A 13,846-nucleotide genomic window follows, 5' to 3' on the forward strand; every position below is an offset into this window, starting at 1 on the left:
GAGATCAAGACCTCTTCCTGGAGTTTAGCTGGCTTGTGGGAACCTGTTCCCCATGCTGGATTACCTTGCCCAGCCATGGTCCTGCCTCAACTTGATGTGCCATGCCTTGCTCAAGCCCACGGGAGGTCTGCCTCTTTCTGAATGGAGGAGGAGGAAGGGTGGAAAAGGACGGGAGTAGGTGAGAAGCCGGACAGCTGGGGGCTGGGAGGAGAAATGGCAAAATAAATAAATAAATGTGATTCAAATGTAAAAAAAGGATGTGGCTTGCACACCTGAGTAATAAATAGACAAATGAATGTGTTACTAAAAAAGAAACTAAAACCAGGAGAGCTGAGAGCAAAATTTCAGAACTTACAAGCTGAAATCTCAGTAATTGCTCAGAAGGGCACAAAACTATTACATAAAACAGGCATGACTTATAATGTTCAAAAATCATAAACATTAAACACAAGACAGTCAAATGAGCATTTTATATTTACTGATACTTAGTTTCTTACATTAAGTTAGATGCATTTCAACTTTCAGTTTAAAAAACCTCTGAGTAAATTACAGTTTATAAGAGGCAGAATTTGAATTTGTATACCAGACATAACACCGACTCTAGGCTACACATTACTGCTTGTTTTCTATTCTTTGATTTGCTGTGGAATGTGAGATATCCTAGGGCAAATCACCATATTCTCATTAGTGATGGCCAGCAGGCCAGTTCTTATGAATTGTCTTAAGTAATAGGGATGAGTGGCTTGCAGGCTTTGTCACATTTCTTGAAGACAGAGGGAAATACAGAAGTTGGAGAGCATGGATGTTATACTGATTGATCTAGCTAGCTTTCGGCTTGATTAGCTGTCTTTGAGGCTATTAACAAGAGCGGATAAGCATCTCTCCTAAATGATTCCAGATTCACCACATCTAAGCATGACCACAAGTTTTTAAGTGCAGAAGAGAGGCCACAGGAAAAGATGCCTGAATGGCACAGGTATGTCCAGATGGAGGGGAGCCTCAAGGCGGGAAGTAATTCCAGAAATGGATGAATGAGAAAACTCAGGAGTTCTGAGGACACAGGGTCATGGGGGCTGGGCAGTCCCAAGGATTGAAGTATGGATAAGCAGGCTGGGAAAAGCAGCAGTGAGAGAACGTGTAAATGGGTGACCCGTGGTTCGTGACATTGAAGAAGGACACTATGCCCTCCTCACAGTCAAGAAAAACCCCAACCCGATGGAGAGGGACAGCCACAAAGGGGGTCAGGACTGCAGGATCACAGTTGGAAGAATCCTCAAAAATACTATACTTTGATCCATCCTGTAGCCCTATAACCCAGTAGCCATTCTGAGGTTTGTATCTGTGGTGAACATTTGACTGATTTTTGCCTCGTCGAACATCAAACTTTAAAGTACATTTTCTAGCGTAAACTCCCAGGGTCCAGGCCCTCTTCTTAGACACATCCACTTCCCAGTAATGTTTTCCTGAGGAGAAACATTTGGAGCCCAAGATACTATTATTATAACACTTAAATGGCCAAATGGGCACAGATATCACTTGTCTGTTGTCTTCTGAAAGAATCAGATTCAAATTTAGGTTTTCTGGATTAAATGTGAAGTCCACTGTAAGGGGGAAAAAAGAAAGAAAAAGATCAGGTGACAGATACAGCGGTAGCCTATTTGATGACATTGTGAAAAGCAAACACTGGAAGGGTTAGGAGAAAATAATATTGATTGATTGTGGGAGATGGTAAAACATGTTATATGGTTGTTGTTTTTAGGGCAGGGTCTTGTTAAGTGGCCCAGGTTAGCCTTAGACATGCAATTCTCCTGCCTCATCTCCCTAGTGCTCAGATTATAGGCATGTACCACCATACGGAGCCCTGGAGGAACATAGTATGTGTATGTGGGAACACGGGACACGAGGTGATGAGACCTCAGTGAAGCAATACTTTGGAAAGATAACCACAGCGCAGTGATTTGAAGATATCCAGCTTCTTACCCCAGTAGCCCCGGACAGCTGTTAGCTCTGAAACGATAAAAGATTTGGTGACTTTCATGAGAAGCAAACATGTGGAAAGCAACACTTCTCTCTAGCGGTAGGAAAGGCTGATATAGTGAAGCTATAAACTGGTAAATGAGAGGACAAACCAGATCCTTTACAGTTAGTTCTCCTACAGACACAACTGCATCTTCATCCTCACAGAGTGCCCCTCCCTGACCCCCTGGCTCTCTTCACCTTTCCCTTTAAACTTGCTCCCTGATGCCACCGGAGCCCTATATGCACACTCCCCGCAGCATTCCTCACTCACCTCTGAACTTTCGGAGCATGTCGCTCAGATCAGGAGCTTGGAACACCTTCATCAGTTTCTTAGAAACCACTTTTGGCTTCTTCAGTGTCCAGATCTGACTCCTATGGATGAAGAAATGTTTTAACCTTTACATCTGTTGAGCTGCTGTCTCTCAAACACACTGCCTTTATCCCCTTCCACAGCATTGGTGTACTTGATACAAGAGGAGCCTCAGGGAAAGCCCTGACTCTGAATAGAAGCCCTAGGCCTCTGTGAAATGTCCCACTTACATGCTGTGTGGATACTGGGAGGATCTATACTTCTTGAGATCAAAGTTGCCTCCCCTAAATACAGGGTAACTTTCACCACCCTTGAAATCTCATAGAAATAATACAAATTTGGGTGGAGAGCAAAGGGAAGATTTGGCTGCCTCACTGAAGGTAGAGTGCGGACACATGAGTCCTCAAGGAAATTAAGAACAAAGCTGCAGGTCCTGACTATTACGTAGGACACTGCACAGACAGCTGGTGAGTTTGTGAGCAGTCCAAAGCCTGGATTCCAGTGGTAGCCCCCACATTAGGGAGAAAAGATGGTTAGTGGAAGAACAAAATCTGAACTCCAGTGGTGACCTACATCTGTAATAACAGATTGTAGTGGGGAAAATTTACCAAAAAAAACCAAAAAACAAAATGTTACGGCTTAAAATGAGCATTGCCAGCCAGTTATAGTGGCTCCTGCCTGCAATCCCAGCACACAGAGGGCAGAGGCAGGACGCTCAGCAGCTCAAGGCCAACCTCATCTACTCAGCAAGTTCAAGACCAGCTTTGGCTGTATGGAACCCTGTCTCAAAAAGCCGAAAACAGACCCCCAAATGAGCCTAGTTCTAATTTCAGGTGCATTTAAAGGAAGTTGATGCTAGCAGATTGGCAACTACGGATTCAAGGATTATACTTTAACATCAGAGTATGTAAACCTTGCCAAACAAGAGATTGATTATTGGAAACTTGGATAAAAATGGCAAAGCCCTAGGTATGTGCCTGTTTTTAAAAGTCAGTAGAAATCTTCTATTTTCAGTGAATAAGTGTGAAGAATAATCCCCATGGCCTGACTTGGGAGTGAAAAGCAGTCCTCTTGGCCTGCCTTAGGTGTGAAGAGCAGGTGGCCTGTCTTAGGCCTTTGTCAGGCTTTCTGGGTACAAAACACCTATGAGTTAGGAGATCCAGGACTGGCAGAAGGAAGGGAATGTGAAACGGTGACATTAAGTCACAGGAAAATGACTACTCTGAAATCTCTAATGCCACATTCACTACCATTGAGTCTAGTTCATTCTCTGTGGGGACGAGACGAATCAAGACTTTACCTAGGACCAGCAGTTCTAGGTAATGAGGCATCCATATGTCCTTGATCTTGGAAAGCTTTTCCCCACTGGTATAAAAAATATTGATAATGGCTCCTGTTTTAGTTAAGGTTTCTATTGCTGTGATAACAGCATGACCATAAACAAATTGAGGAGGAAAGGGTTTATTTTAGCTTACATGTCTGGATCACAGTCCATCATGAAGGGAAATCAGGGCAGGAACTCAAAGCAGGTACCTGGAGGCAGGAACTGAAGTAGAGACCACAGAGGGATGCTGCCTGATCCTCACACCTCACTCAGTCTGCTGTCTTATACAACCCAGGACCATACGATACAACCCACATCAACCATTAATAAGGAAAATGTCCCATAGGCTTGCATACAGGCCAATCTAATAGGTTCATTTACTCAATGGAGGTTCCCTTTGTTCAGATGACTCTAGCTTGTGTCAAACTATCAAAAAAACAAAACTAATAGGAACAACTACTAATCTGTCGTTAGTACACAAAAAGCACTACTTGGAGTCACCCATACGCACCATTTCAAGACACCGCTCATATCCTAGGGAGAAGAAAATAAAAACACAAGTCAGGGAGTGTGAGAATCAGAGCAGGGTTAGTGAAAAATGCAAAGCAGGAGGAGGGGATCAAGAATAAGTTATTTTATGTGTATTGCTTTCCAGATAGCTTCAGTGCCAAGGTTACAGATAACCTCCAGCAAAACCGGCTAAAAATATGGTTTCTTTCCTTCTCCTTTTTTAAAAGTTATGTCAAAATATCAACAAAACTGGTAACAAAACTAGGAAAAAATAAAAAAGAGGTGCAATTTTCAAATGGGGAAGAAAAGATGAGACATTGGCCAGGAGGTGTTGGTACACGCCTTTATTCTCAGCACTCCAGAGGCACAGGCAGGCAGATCTCTGTGAGTTCGAGGTCAGCCTGGTCTACAGAGTAAGAGTTCCAGGACAAGCTCAAAAAGAAAAAAAAAAGGTAAAAAGATAAAAAGATGAGACAGACACTGCTACTAACCTTGAAGAAATTAAAAAAGAATTGTGGTGGCATGTGCCTTCAATCTCACTTCAGAAGCAGAAGAAGGAGTTGGGCTACATAGTGAGATGCTGTCCCATAAAAAAAAAAAATGGAATCTTTCCTAAAAGTTTAAAAGGATAAGTAAAACCTTTAAAATTCTTCCAAAAAATACAAAATGGCTTTATGTAACACTGAAATTGTTAAGGCATCACAAGAAGAAGCAACAAAAGCACCATGGGATTGGGGATACAGCCTGGCAGTAGAGTGCTGGGGACAAAAATGAAAAAGGGCAGTCAAGATGGCTCAGTGGGTAGAGGCGCCTGCTGCCAAACCCAATGACCTGAGTTCAGTCCCTGGTACCCATGTGGTAAAAGGGGAGTACAGACTCCCACAACTTGTCCTTTGATCTCTTCATGTGGGCTAGAGCACATATACATGCATGCATGTGCTCGTACACACACACACACACACACACACACACACACACACACACACACACAATGCAATTAAAATTTTTAAATCCCAACTGGGAGTGGTAGTACACTCAGGAAGCAGAGGCAGGCAAATCTGTGAGTTTGAGGCCAGCCCAATCTACAGAGAGAATTTCAGGACAGGCTCCAAAGTTACAAAAAACCCTGTCTCGAAAAACAAAACACAAAACAAAACAAAAAAAACAAACAACAAAAAATTAAATCCCAAAAACAGAAATTAAAACTTATGGCCATTATAATCATGACCAAATAAGATTTATCCCATAAATGGAGGTCAGGTTCAACATAAATATATCAGTCAATATGATAGACCAGATTAATAGAAATTAATAGAAGAATAAAATCACACCATCTTAATGATGGTGAAAAAAAAAGCATCTGACAAACTTCCACCTCCATTGATATAAAAACAAGAAAGAGAGCAGGCAGGATTAGAAGGCAGCAGCATCTTCAGCCTGTCAAAGATGTATAAACCCACCGGCTAATATCATACTTAATGGCAGAAAACTGGTTTCCCTTAAGACTGGAAAAGAGGCAAGAACATTCTCTTCCACAAGTTCCACTCAACACTGAGCGTTCCTAGCTACAGGAAGAGGCAGCGTCTCTGCCCTGAGGTAAGGTGCTCATTCCTACCTGCAGCAGCTCTGTCGCTGACCACTGGCACCGACGCTCCAGATCTGCGATAAGTTCTTTCACCAACTGGCTCTGTTGAGCCAGCTCAGCCTCCGCCTCCGCCAGGCTGTCCACTATCAGCTGTTCCTCCTCCCCCAGTCTTCTCAGCTCTCTCTTTTCCTCCTCGTTCAGGATTCTCCTAAGCTCATTAAACCCCATTTGTATCCTTTGTCTCTCAGTCTGGATCTGATACTGCAGGAACAGACAGGGAGAGAGAGAGATGTGATGAGTCTGTCAGGCTGGGGTAAGATGTCGGTGTAAGATAGTAGCCCTTCAAACCAGGGCAAACACTGAAATAGAACAGCAATCTGGGGATGTTATTTTATCTTCTATTTTCCCCTTATTACAAACAAATTCCAAATAGGAACAAAAACCAAACAACCCTCTTCTTGTCTTATCTAGGCAACCTCCAAAATAATACAAGGCTGGAATAAAACTCAGATTGTAGACAAATGTCTTGGGTACTCATGGCTCCTTGAATTAGCACTCCTGGTTTTGAAACCTAGAGATAACTTTTTTTGCCCAGTGTCTTCCTGCAGAAGTATCAGAGCCTCAGGGTAAAAGAGAAGAAGGAAGACTCTTCCAGCCTTCAGCCTTATACAGTTTATCTTTGCCTTCAATTCCAAATGTTTACATGTAATTACAAGTCTGCTCCCCACCCCTCATCCCTAAAAGGGAACTTATAGATAGCTTTGGACTTATTGAATGCCAGGGAACAAAGATGAGGGGCCTAATTGGATTAGGACCAAAAGCTAGGGTTCCTTTCAGCATCACTCAGGAAGAATGTCCTGCCTTCCAGGAGATTCTGTCTTCTTTGATGTCAGCTTCCAATTTCTCTGCCTTCTCCTGCTCCTCCCTCAGCCTCTTGAGAGCTTTCTGGAGAGTTTCCTGTGAAAAGGGAATCATATCTGTCATGCTTTCCACCTGGGCAGAGAGCTAACAAAGAAACCCGGTTGTTCCCGAAAAGATCAGTGTATAGAAGTCGTGAGGTTGATGCTTAGCGCTTATGACACAGACGAACATCTGCAGAGAATGCATTCTTTATCCCTAGAGCCATTACCTGCACACCAGCCAGAGCCTGCATCTTTTTCCTTAGAGTAAGGACACACCATGTAGCAGGTGTAATCTTTCCCTCACACTGATGCTCTTCCCACAACCAGTTCACAGTATTCCCCAGCGGTGGCCCTGCAGAGGGTAGCATTCCTCACCCATGCAACACAAGGGAAAGGGAACCCCGAAACCTGCTCTTGGTCAAGAGATTGTGTGTACTGCAGGCCAACCCATTATATAAATGGAAAGAAAAGACATTTCTAGGCATTCGGAATCAAACATAAAGTAAGGGCTCAATACTATGACGGTAATGTGAATCAAGGATGAGAGGGGACAATTTCTTTCTTTTTTTTTTTTTTTTTTTTGGTTTTTCGAGACAGGGTTTCTCTGTGGCTTTGGAGGCTGTCCTGGAACTAGCTCTTGTAGACCAGGCTGGCCTCGAACTCCCAGAGATCCGCCTGCCTCTGCCTCCCGAGTGCTGGGATTAAAGGCGTGCGCCACCAACGCCTGGCTGAGAGGGGACAATTTCTCACCAGGGACCAGTTTCTGCCCTATCTTGCTCCCTCATGGCCTCACCTGACATTCCTTGACTGCTTCCTCCCGGAGGAAGGTGTCGTGATCACGATGCTCCTGAGAATGCATACAAAGCCGGCAAATGACCTTCCTGTCTTCCTTACAGAAGAGAAGGAGTTTCTCCCCGTGATGTATACAGAGATCTCTTTTTGTCCCAGTGCCAGGGTTCGACTTGACTTCCTTAAGTCTGGCTATTACATCTGCCAGATGCCGATTAACCTGTAGGTTTTTAAATGAGAATCTAGTACCACACACAGGACAGCTGCTTTTCCCTCTGCGGTTGACCCCTGCATTCTTCTTGCTCAGGGTGATGCAGGCTTGGCATACATTGTGGCCACAGCCTAGACTCAGGGGTACTTTCAAAAGCTCTTGGCAGACAGGGCAAATGGCCTCCTTCTTTATATTCATCGGAACTGCTGAAGCCATTATACTGCTGCCCTATTTTTTCTTGTCCTAACTTCTGAGACTCTTCTTTCTTAAGGACTACTGGATGGCTGAGAAGACTAGAAAACAATGGTACAGCAGTCTGAAAAGGCAACTTAAAACAGCACGGCCATTATGTATCCTTCAAGGTGGGCGACGTGATGGCAGAAAGCACTTTTCAGCTCTGAGTAGATAGAACCTGAAACAAAGAACAAACCAATATTACTTTGGTGAATAGAACAGAAATACTCCAGATAAAGAATGTAGTGGCAGCACAGAAAAAAAATATACAGACTGAGGCAAAACCAAAGAAGAATGAGAAACTCCGAAAACAAAATTAACACAAGCCTAAGCACTGTGCAGAAGTGCAGTCTCTCTGCAGGAGACCTGGGAGCTGTGTAGTACACTATCAATGGGCAATGTCTCTCTTTTCTTCCTAGAATTTGGCCGCAAAGAACAGTGTTGGTGTCACACTGATTAGGATCTGGCAAGTTTGGGAGTATGCTTTCCTACTTCCATTATTTAAAAAACAAAAAAAAACCAAAACAAACAAACAAAAAACAGCTGGACAGTGGTGGTGAATGCCTTTAATCCTAGCACTCAAGAGGCAGAGGCAGGTCTCTGTGAGTTCAGGATCAGCCTGGTTTACAGAGCAAGTTCCAAGACAGCCAAGGCTACACAGAGAAAAACCTGTCTCAAAAAACAAAACAAAATAAAAAAAGTGACAGAGGGTTATCCAACCTGCTGTTCTCAAGCAGGTCAAGGGCTTGGGCTGTCAGGAACGTCTCTGACAGCCCCTTACTGAGAGTAGGAGGGGAGTAGAGGCCCTTCTTAGCATCTACTAATTTAATTTAATTTTAAAAATAATATATTTCAAATCAAGATCTTACTAAGAACAGGAACAAACCAATGCCAAAATTAGCAGAAAGAAATATGGGATGAAATTAATGAGATGGAAACTAGAAGAATAAAAAGGATCAATTAAACGGAGTTCTTTGGGGCTAGAGAGGTGGCTCAGAGGTTAGGAGCACTGACTGCTCTTCCAGAGGTCCTGAATTCAATTCCCAGCAACCACATGGTGGCTCACAGCCATCCACAATTCAATCTGGTGCTCTCTTCCGGCATGTATGCAGAACACTGTATATGTAATAAATAAATAAATCTTAAAAAACTATTTAAAATAAAAAAATAAACGGAGTTCTTTGAAAGGATAAACAAGTTGAAAATATCTTAGCCAAAGGAGAAAAAAAAAAAAAGAGGGGTGGATGCATATAATCTGTACACATTGTGGAAATGCAAGCAATTAAAAGAACAAAATATATTATCTTTAAAAGTTTTTTGTTTTTATTTTTTGTTTTGTTTTTCGAGACAGGGTTTCTCTGTATTGTTTTGGAGGCTGTCCTGGAACTCTCTCTGTAGACCAGGCTGGCCTCGAACTCACAGAGATCCGCCTGCTTCTGCCTCCCGAGTGCTGTGATTAAAGGTGTGCACCACCAACGCACAGCTTTATCTTTAAAAGTTAATAAAAGAAAAAGCATAATAAGATAAATGTTCAAGCTCCTGTTGGCTGGTACATTAATAAACAGAAAAGTTTAAAAATCACTAAGAGGTCTGGACAGATGGTTCTGTAAGTAAAGATCACTTCTTACTACTCTTTCCAGAGGATTCAAGTTCAATTCCCAGCACCCATATAGTGACTGACGACTATCCATAACTCATGTGCCACAGGGTCTGAAACCTTCTTCTGCTCTCCGAAAGCACACACATATTCTTTCTCTCTCTAATCCCCCCATCCTCCGTTTCCTTTTTATTAGTTTTAAATTTTTTATTTGTTTTTGTTTTTTCAAGACAGGATTTCTCTGTGTAGCCTTAGCTGTCCTAGAACTAGTTTTGTAGAGCAGGCTGGCCTGGAACTCACAGAGATCTGCCTCTGCCTCCTGCCTCCTGCCTCCTGCCTCCTGCCTCTGCCTCTGCCTCCTGAGTGCTGGGACTAAAAGTGTGTGCCACCCACCCAGCTTAATTTGTACTTTTGAGACAAGGTCTCAAGTAGCCTGGGCCAGGCCTCAAACTGGCAGGATAACTAAACATGACCTGGAACTTAACTTCTGACCGTCCTGCCTACACCTCCCAAGTGCTAGGACTATAGACATCCACTCAGCCCACACTTTCTCTTGAATGTGTACTTACTCTCTATAATAAAACTTCCTGCGACTCCTCACAGTGTCTGTCTGGATGCTTTCTCTGACTCAGCAAGAACCCAGAGACACCAGGCAGAGGTCTCTTACAGGCTCACTCCGCCTTTGAGACCTCCCCAGCCTTCCTCACGAGGCATGGTCTCATTGTAGCATCTCCCATGCCCACCTCCTGGTTCTTACCCTGCAACTCCTCTGGAATGAAATACCCTCCTCTCAATTCTAAGGAAAACCAACCTGTATTAAAGCCTTCAAATTCCTCACACTCAAAGAGTCTACTTATGTTTCCTTGCTTTGAAAACTGAAGTTGAAAAGCTTTAATCTTCGAAAACTGTGATTCTGAGGCACAGGTAGGCAGATCTCTGTGAGTTTGAGGCCAGCCTCGTCTACAAAGTGAGTTCCAGGACAGCCAGAGCTATTACACAGAGAAAACCTGTCTCTCAAAACCAAACCAGGAAACAAAACAAGCAAATAAACAAAACAAAAAACAAACAAGAAATCTGTTATCCCATAGCATTAGTATAGTTACTTAATTTTTTATTGTTATTCCTAGGTAGAGTGTAAGCTTGTATATTTATTTCAGTTAGTAAATGTCGAATGGATGCTTACTGCACTTTTTAAATACCAGAAATGTGCTTTATTTGTATAAGATACAAATACACAAATCTGCATTATCTTCTGTTTGGTCATGACTAAACTCTGTCACTTTTTTTGTTGTTTTGTTTTTTGAGACAGGGTTTCTCTGTGTAGCTTTGGAGCCTATCCTGGAACTCGCCCTGTAGACCAGGCTGGCCTTGAACTCACATAGATCTACCTGCCTCTGCCTTCCAAGTGCTGGGATTAAAGGCGTGCGCCACCACCTCCTGGCTCATTTACTCATTTTTGAGACTCACTGCATTGCTGAGGGTGGCGAGCTTTCCTGGCGCAAATATCATCCTGCATGATCCTCCTAAGTAGCTGGGACTGCAAGCCTGTAGCTGCCCCTACCCCCATCTTGCTTGCTTCTGTTTAGCATGCTGTTTTCAAGTAGGTCAAGGGCTCTCGGGATGTCAGGAAGTCACTGACACCCTTAAGAGGGAGTAGGAGGGGGGAGTAGGAGGGGAGTAGAGACTCTTCTTAGTCCCAGTCTATTAGGTAAAGGGGAGAAGAAAGAAGACAGGGAGGAGGGGAGAGAAAGGGGGAGGGGAGAGGGTGCAGAGCTCTTGAGATTCCAGACCTGTTTGCAAGGTAGAATATCACAGCTGAGGAGCAAGAGGAAATGGGAAGGGCTTACCCGGAGAAAGAAGGGTTCTTCCAGAAAACAAGTCTTCCTGTTCAACTTTCAAGACGATTCCTCCCCTAAGTCCTTTTCTCCCTTCAAATCACAACGGCTTCTGCGGACGAAAAGATCTCCCCCCAAACATCACTGAGTTCTCACCTCCTAAGGTCTCCCTCCCTCAGCCCTGCACAAACTTTCGCAGACACTTTTGGACCCTCATTTCTGGGCCCGAAGGAGAAATCTTTCCTCCAGGCTGAAGCGGTGAGGAAAAGTCAAGGACAGGTTTTGCTCAGCACCTGAGTTCAGCCTATCAGCAGCCCCTCCCTCTCCCGATACCGGAGAAAAGAAACTGAAACTCCAGACCAGCGGGAGCAGGAAAGAGGAAGAAACTTCTGGGCCCAAGGGCTGGCAAAACTCTAGGCCGCCGATAGAGGGCGATGCAACAACCTTGGTGATCCAGAGGGGAACAGAGGACGAGTTGGAATTTTAGTGGCCAAGAGCTGTTTGGTGATTGTAGCCAAGGGCTGTCGCTGACTTTAGGTAGGCAGAGGCCATGTTAAGGGAAGATTCCATTCAGTTAAGAAGGCAGTCACTAACTCGGGAGAGGCGGAGAAACCTTTATTAATGTGTGAACCGAAAATAAAACAAATGGTCCAGCGAGCTTTACAGTCCCTTACACTCTCTGAGGGTGGTCTTTGAGTTCCTTAGTCATTAAAGGAAATTAATTCAGTTAGGCAGGTTTTCAGGAACAGAACTCACAGGAAGACAGTTTGTAGCCATAAAATGCATAGGTGTTTCTGGATTACAATATAGCCTTTTGGTAGTGAAAATAGGATCTGCAGCATGTTCGTTGTGGACTGTAACAGTGTCCCGGCTCCCACACCCCCAAGGCATAGTGACTTTTTGTTCTTTTCCAGACAGGGTTTCTGTGTGTAACAGCCCTAGCTGTTCTGTTGTGTCTTTGCTCTGTAGACCTGAGTGCTGGTTTTTGGGTTTTTTTTTTTTTTTTTTTTTTTTGGTTTTTCGAAACAGGGTTTCTCCTGTATTGTTTTGGAGACTGTCCTGGAACTAGCTCTGTAGACCAGGCTGGCCTCGAACTCACAGAGATCCGCCTGTCTCTGCCTCCCAAGTGCTGGTTTTAAAGGCATGCACCACTCACACCTGGCTGCATAGTGGTTTTTAACCAACAGGCAGGACTCTCAGCCTAACTGGTAAAACCAGCTGACTTACTTCTAGGCTACGGTTTGTCTTGCTACCTTAGCATTATATAAACTCTCTTATGTCGCGTCTGCTGCGCGGCCTGTGTCCGAGAACGTGCGGAGGGTGTCGGGGATTGACAACACAGAGACTTGTTCAACGATGTAAAGAAAACTTTAAGCAGGCTCCAAAAAGGTTCAAGAAAACTTCCTAAGAAAGGCTCCCACCAGAGAAGCTTCTGCTCTCTCCTCTCCCCTGGCTGGTTCTGCTCTGACCCCAGAAACTGATCTGGGCGTGGCAGAAGGGGCGGTTAGTCTTTGGACAAGGTCGAGGTCAGGGTGGTTTCTGTAGGCAGGCCTTTTCCAGGAACTTAATGCCCCCAGGCATTGTATTGTTTTTAGCAAACATGTCTTTAGATTGTCTTACAGCTGCCAACTCCCAGGCAGAAGGGGAAGTGGGTCTCTGCTCAAGGTCTGGTGTTCCCACACTCTTACCTTTTCCACTCCCCGCAACCCAAGCTGCAGAAGCTGCTAAATGCGGAGACAGCTCTGTATACAAAAAAATTACCAAGTTAAACCCACTCAACAAGAGGGAACTCATCCCTGATATTGGAAACTTACCTAATTACTCAGTGCTAAAGAAGTCACAGATCGCCAGGCATTGGCGGCACATGCCCTTAGACCCAGCACTCGGGAGGCAGAGGCAGGCAGAGCTCTGTGAGTTCAAGGCCAGCCTGGTCTACAAAGAGAATTCCAAGACAGTCTCCAAAGCCACAGAGAAACCCTGTCTTGAAAAAACAAAGAAAAAAAAATAACAGATTTTGGAGAAGCTACAACCACTACTTTACTAACCCAGCACAATCCCTAACAACATCTCAGCATTTGTCCTTCTGCCCACAGATAAAAGAAGTCCTCGCTGTATTCGAGGGGTGCAGGAAAGAAACTGCAACGGTTGCTTCATGGTTACGGGAAGGTTTGTGTTATAGGTAAGAGATAACATTCAGAGGCAGTTGGAAAGAATCCAGAGCAGAAACAGACTGGACGTGATCACGTGTGTCTTAGAGAGAAGGGAGTCGAAGGAGAACCGGAGGAGAGCATAGTGGATATGGCACGATAATGGTAGTGGTGGGGAACCAGTTATACAGAGAAAAAGAGGTATCTGGGCAGGGGTAAGCCTGGGGAAGCAAGAAAGGATCAGAATGCTAGCATGAGGTCTTTGAAATGTATTAAGGTTACTTGAGACTAGGGACTACAGGAGCATGGAGGCCAGCGTGGGCTTTGATATGCAGCCACAGGTGTAAGTCAGTGGGGACCAAGGGAAATCAGTCCTTTTCACA

At 44.2% G+C, this 13,846-nt stretch overlaps 1 protein-coding gene across 1 annotated transcript; it reads right to left on the reverse strand.

Moving 5' to 3' along the window:
* Nucleotides 1–461: 461 nt before the first annotated feature.
* On the reverse strand, nt 462–11,852 carry LOC101823628 (tripartite motif-containing protein 34A-like). Its single transcript, XM_040757321.1, has 8 exons — nt 11,329–11,852; nt 7,444–8,062; nt 6,610–6,705; nt 5,779–6,009; nt 4,165–4,187; nt 2,291–2,391; nt 1,981–2,007; nt 462–1,601 (listed from the first exon to the last, which is right to left on the reverse strand). The coding sequence occupies exons 2-8, from the start codon at nt 7,864–7,866 to the stop codon at nt 1,042–1,044; spliced, it is 1,461 nt and encodes a 486-aa protein (XP_040613255.1). The 5' UTR covers nt 7,867–8,062; nt 11,329–11,852; the 3' UTR covers nt 462–1,041.
* Nucleotides 11,853–13,846: the final 1,994 nt, after the last annotated feature.

This window comes from Mesocricetus auratus, unplaced genomic scaffold, assembly GCF_017639785.1.
Source record: "Mesocricetus auratus isolate SY011 unplaced genomic scaffold, BCM_Maur_2.0 Super-Scaffold_4256, whole genome shotgun sequence".
NCBI classification, from domain to species: domain Eukaryota; kingdom Metazoa; phylum Chordata; class Mammalia; order Rodentia; family Cricetidae; genus Mesocricetus; species Mesocricetus auratus.

Coding starts and splice junctions, on each gene's coding strand:
- LOC101823628 (XM_040757321.1), bottom strand. CDS start 7,866: ATGGCTTCAGCAGTTCCGATGAATATAAAGAAGGAGGCCATTTGCCCT. Junction 4,188..5,778: donor CAGCGACAGAGCTGCTGCAG/GTAGGAATGAGC, acceptor TCTTCTCCCTAG/GATATGAGCGGTGTCTTGAA. Junction 1,602..1,980: donor AGCTGTCCGGGGCTACTGGG/GTAAGAAGCTGG, acceptor TCCCCCTTACAG/TGGACTTCACATTTAATCCA.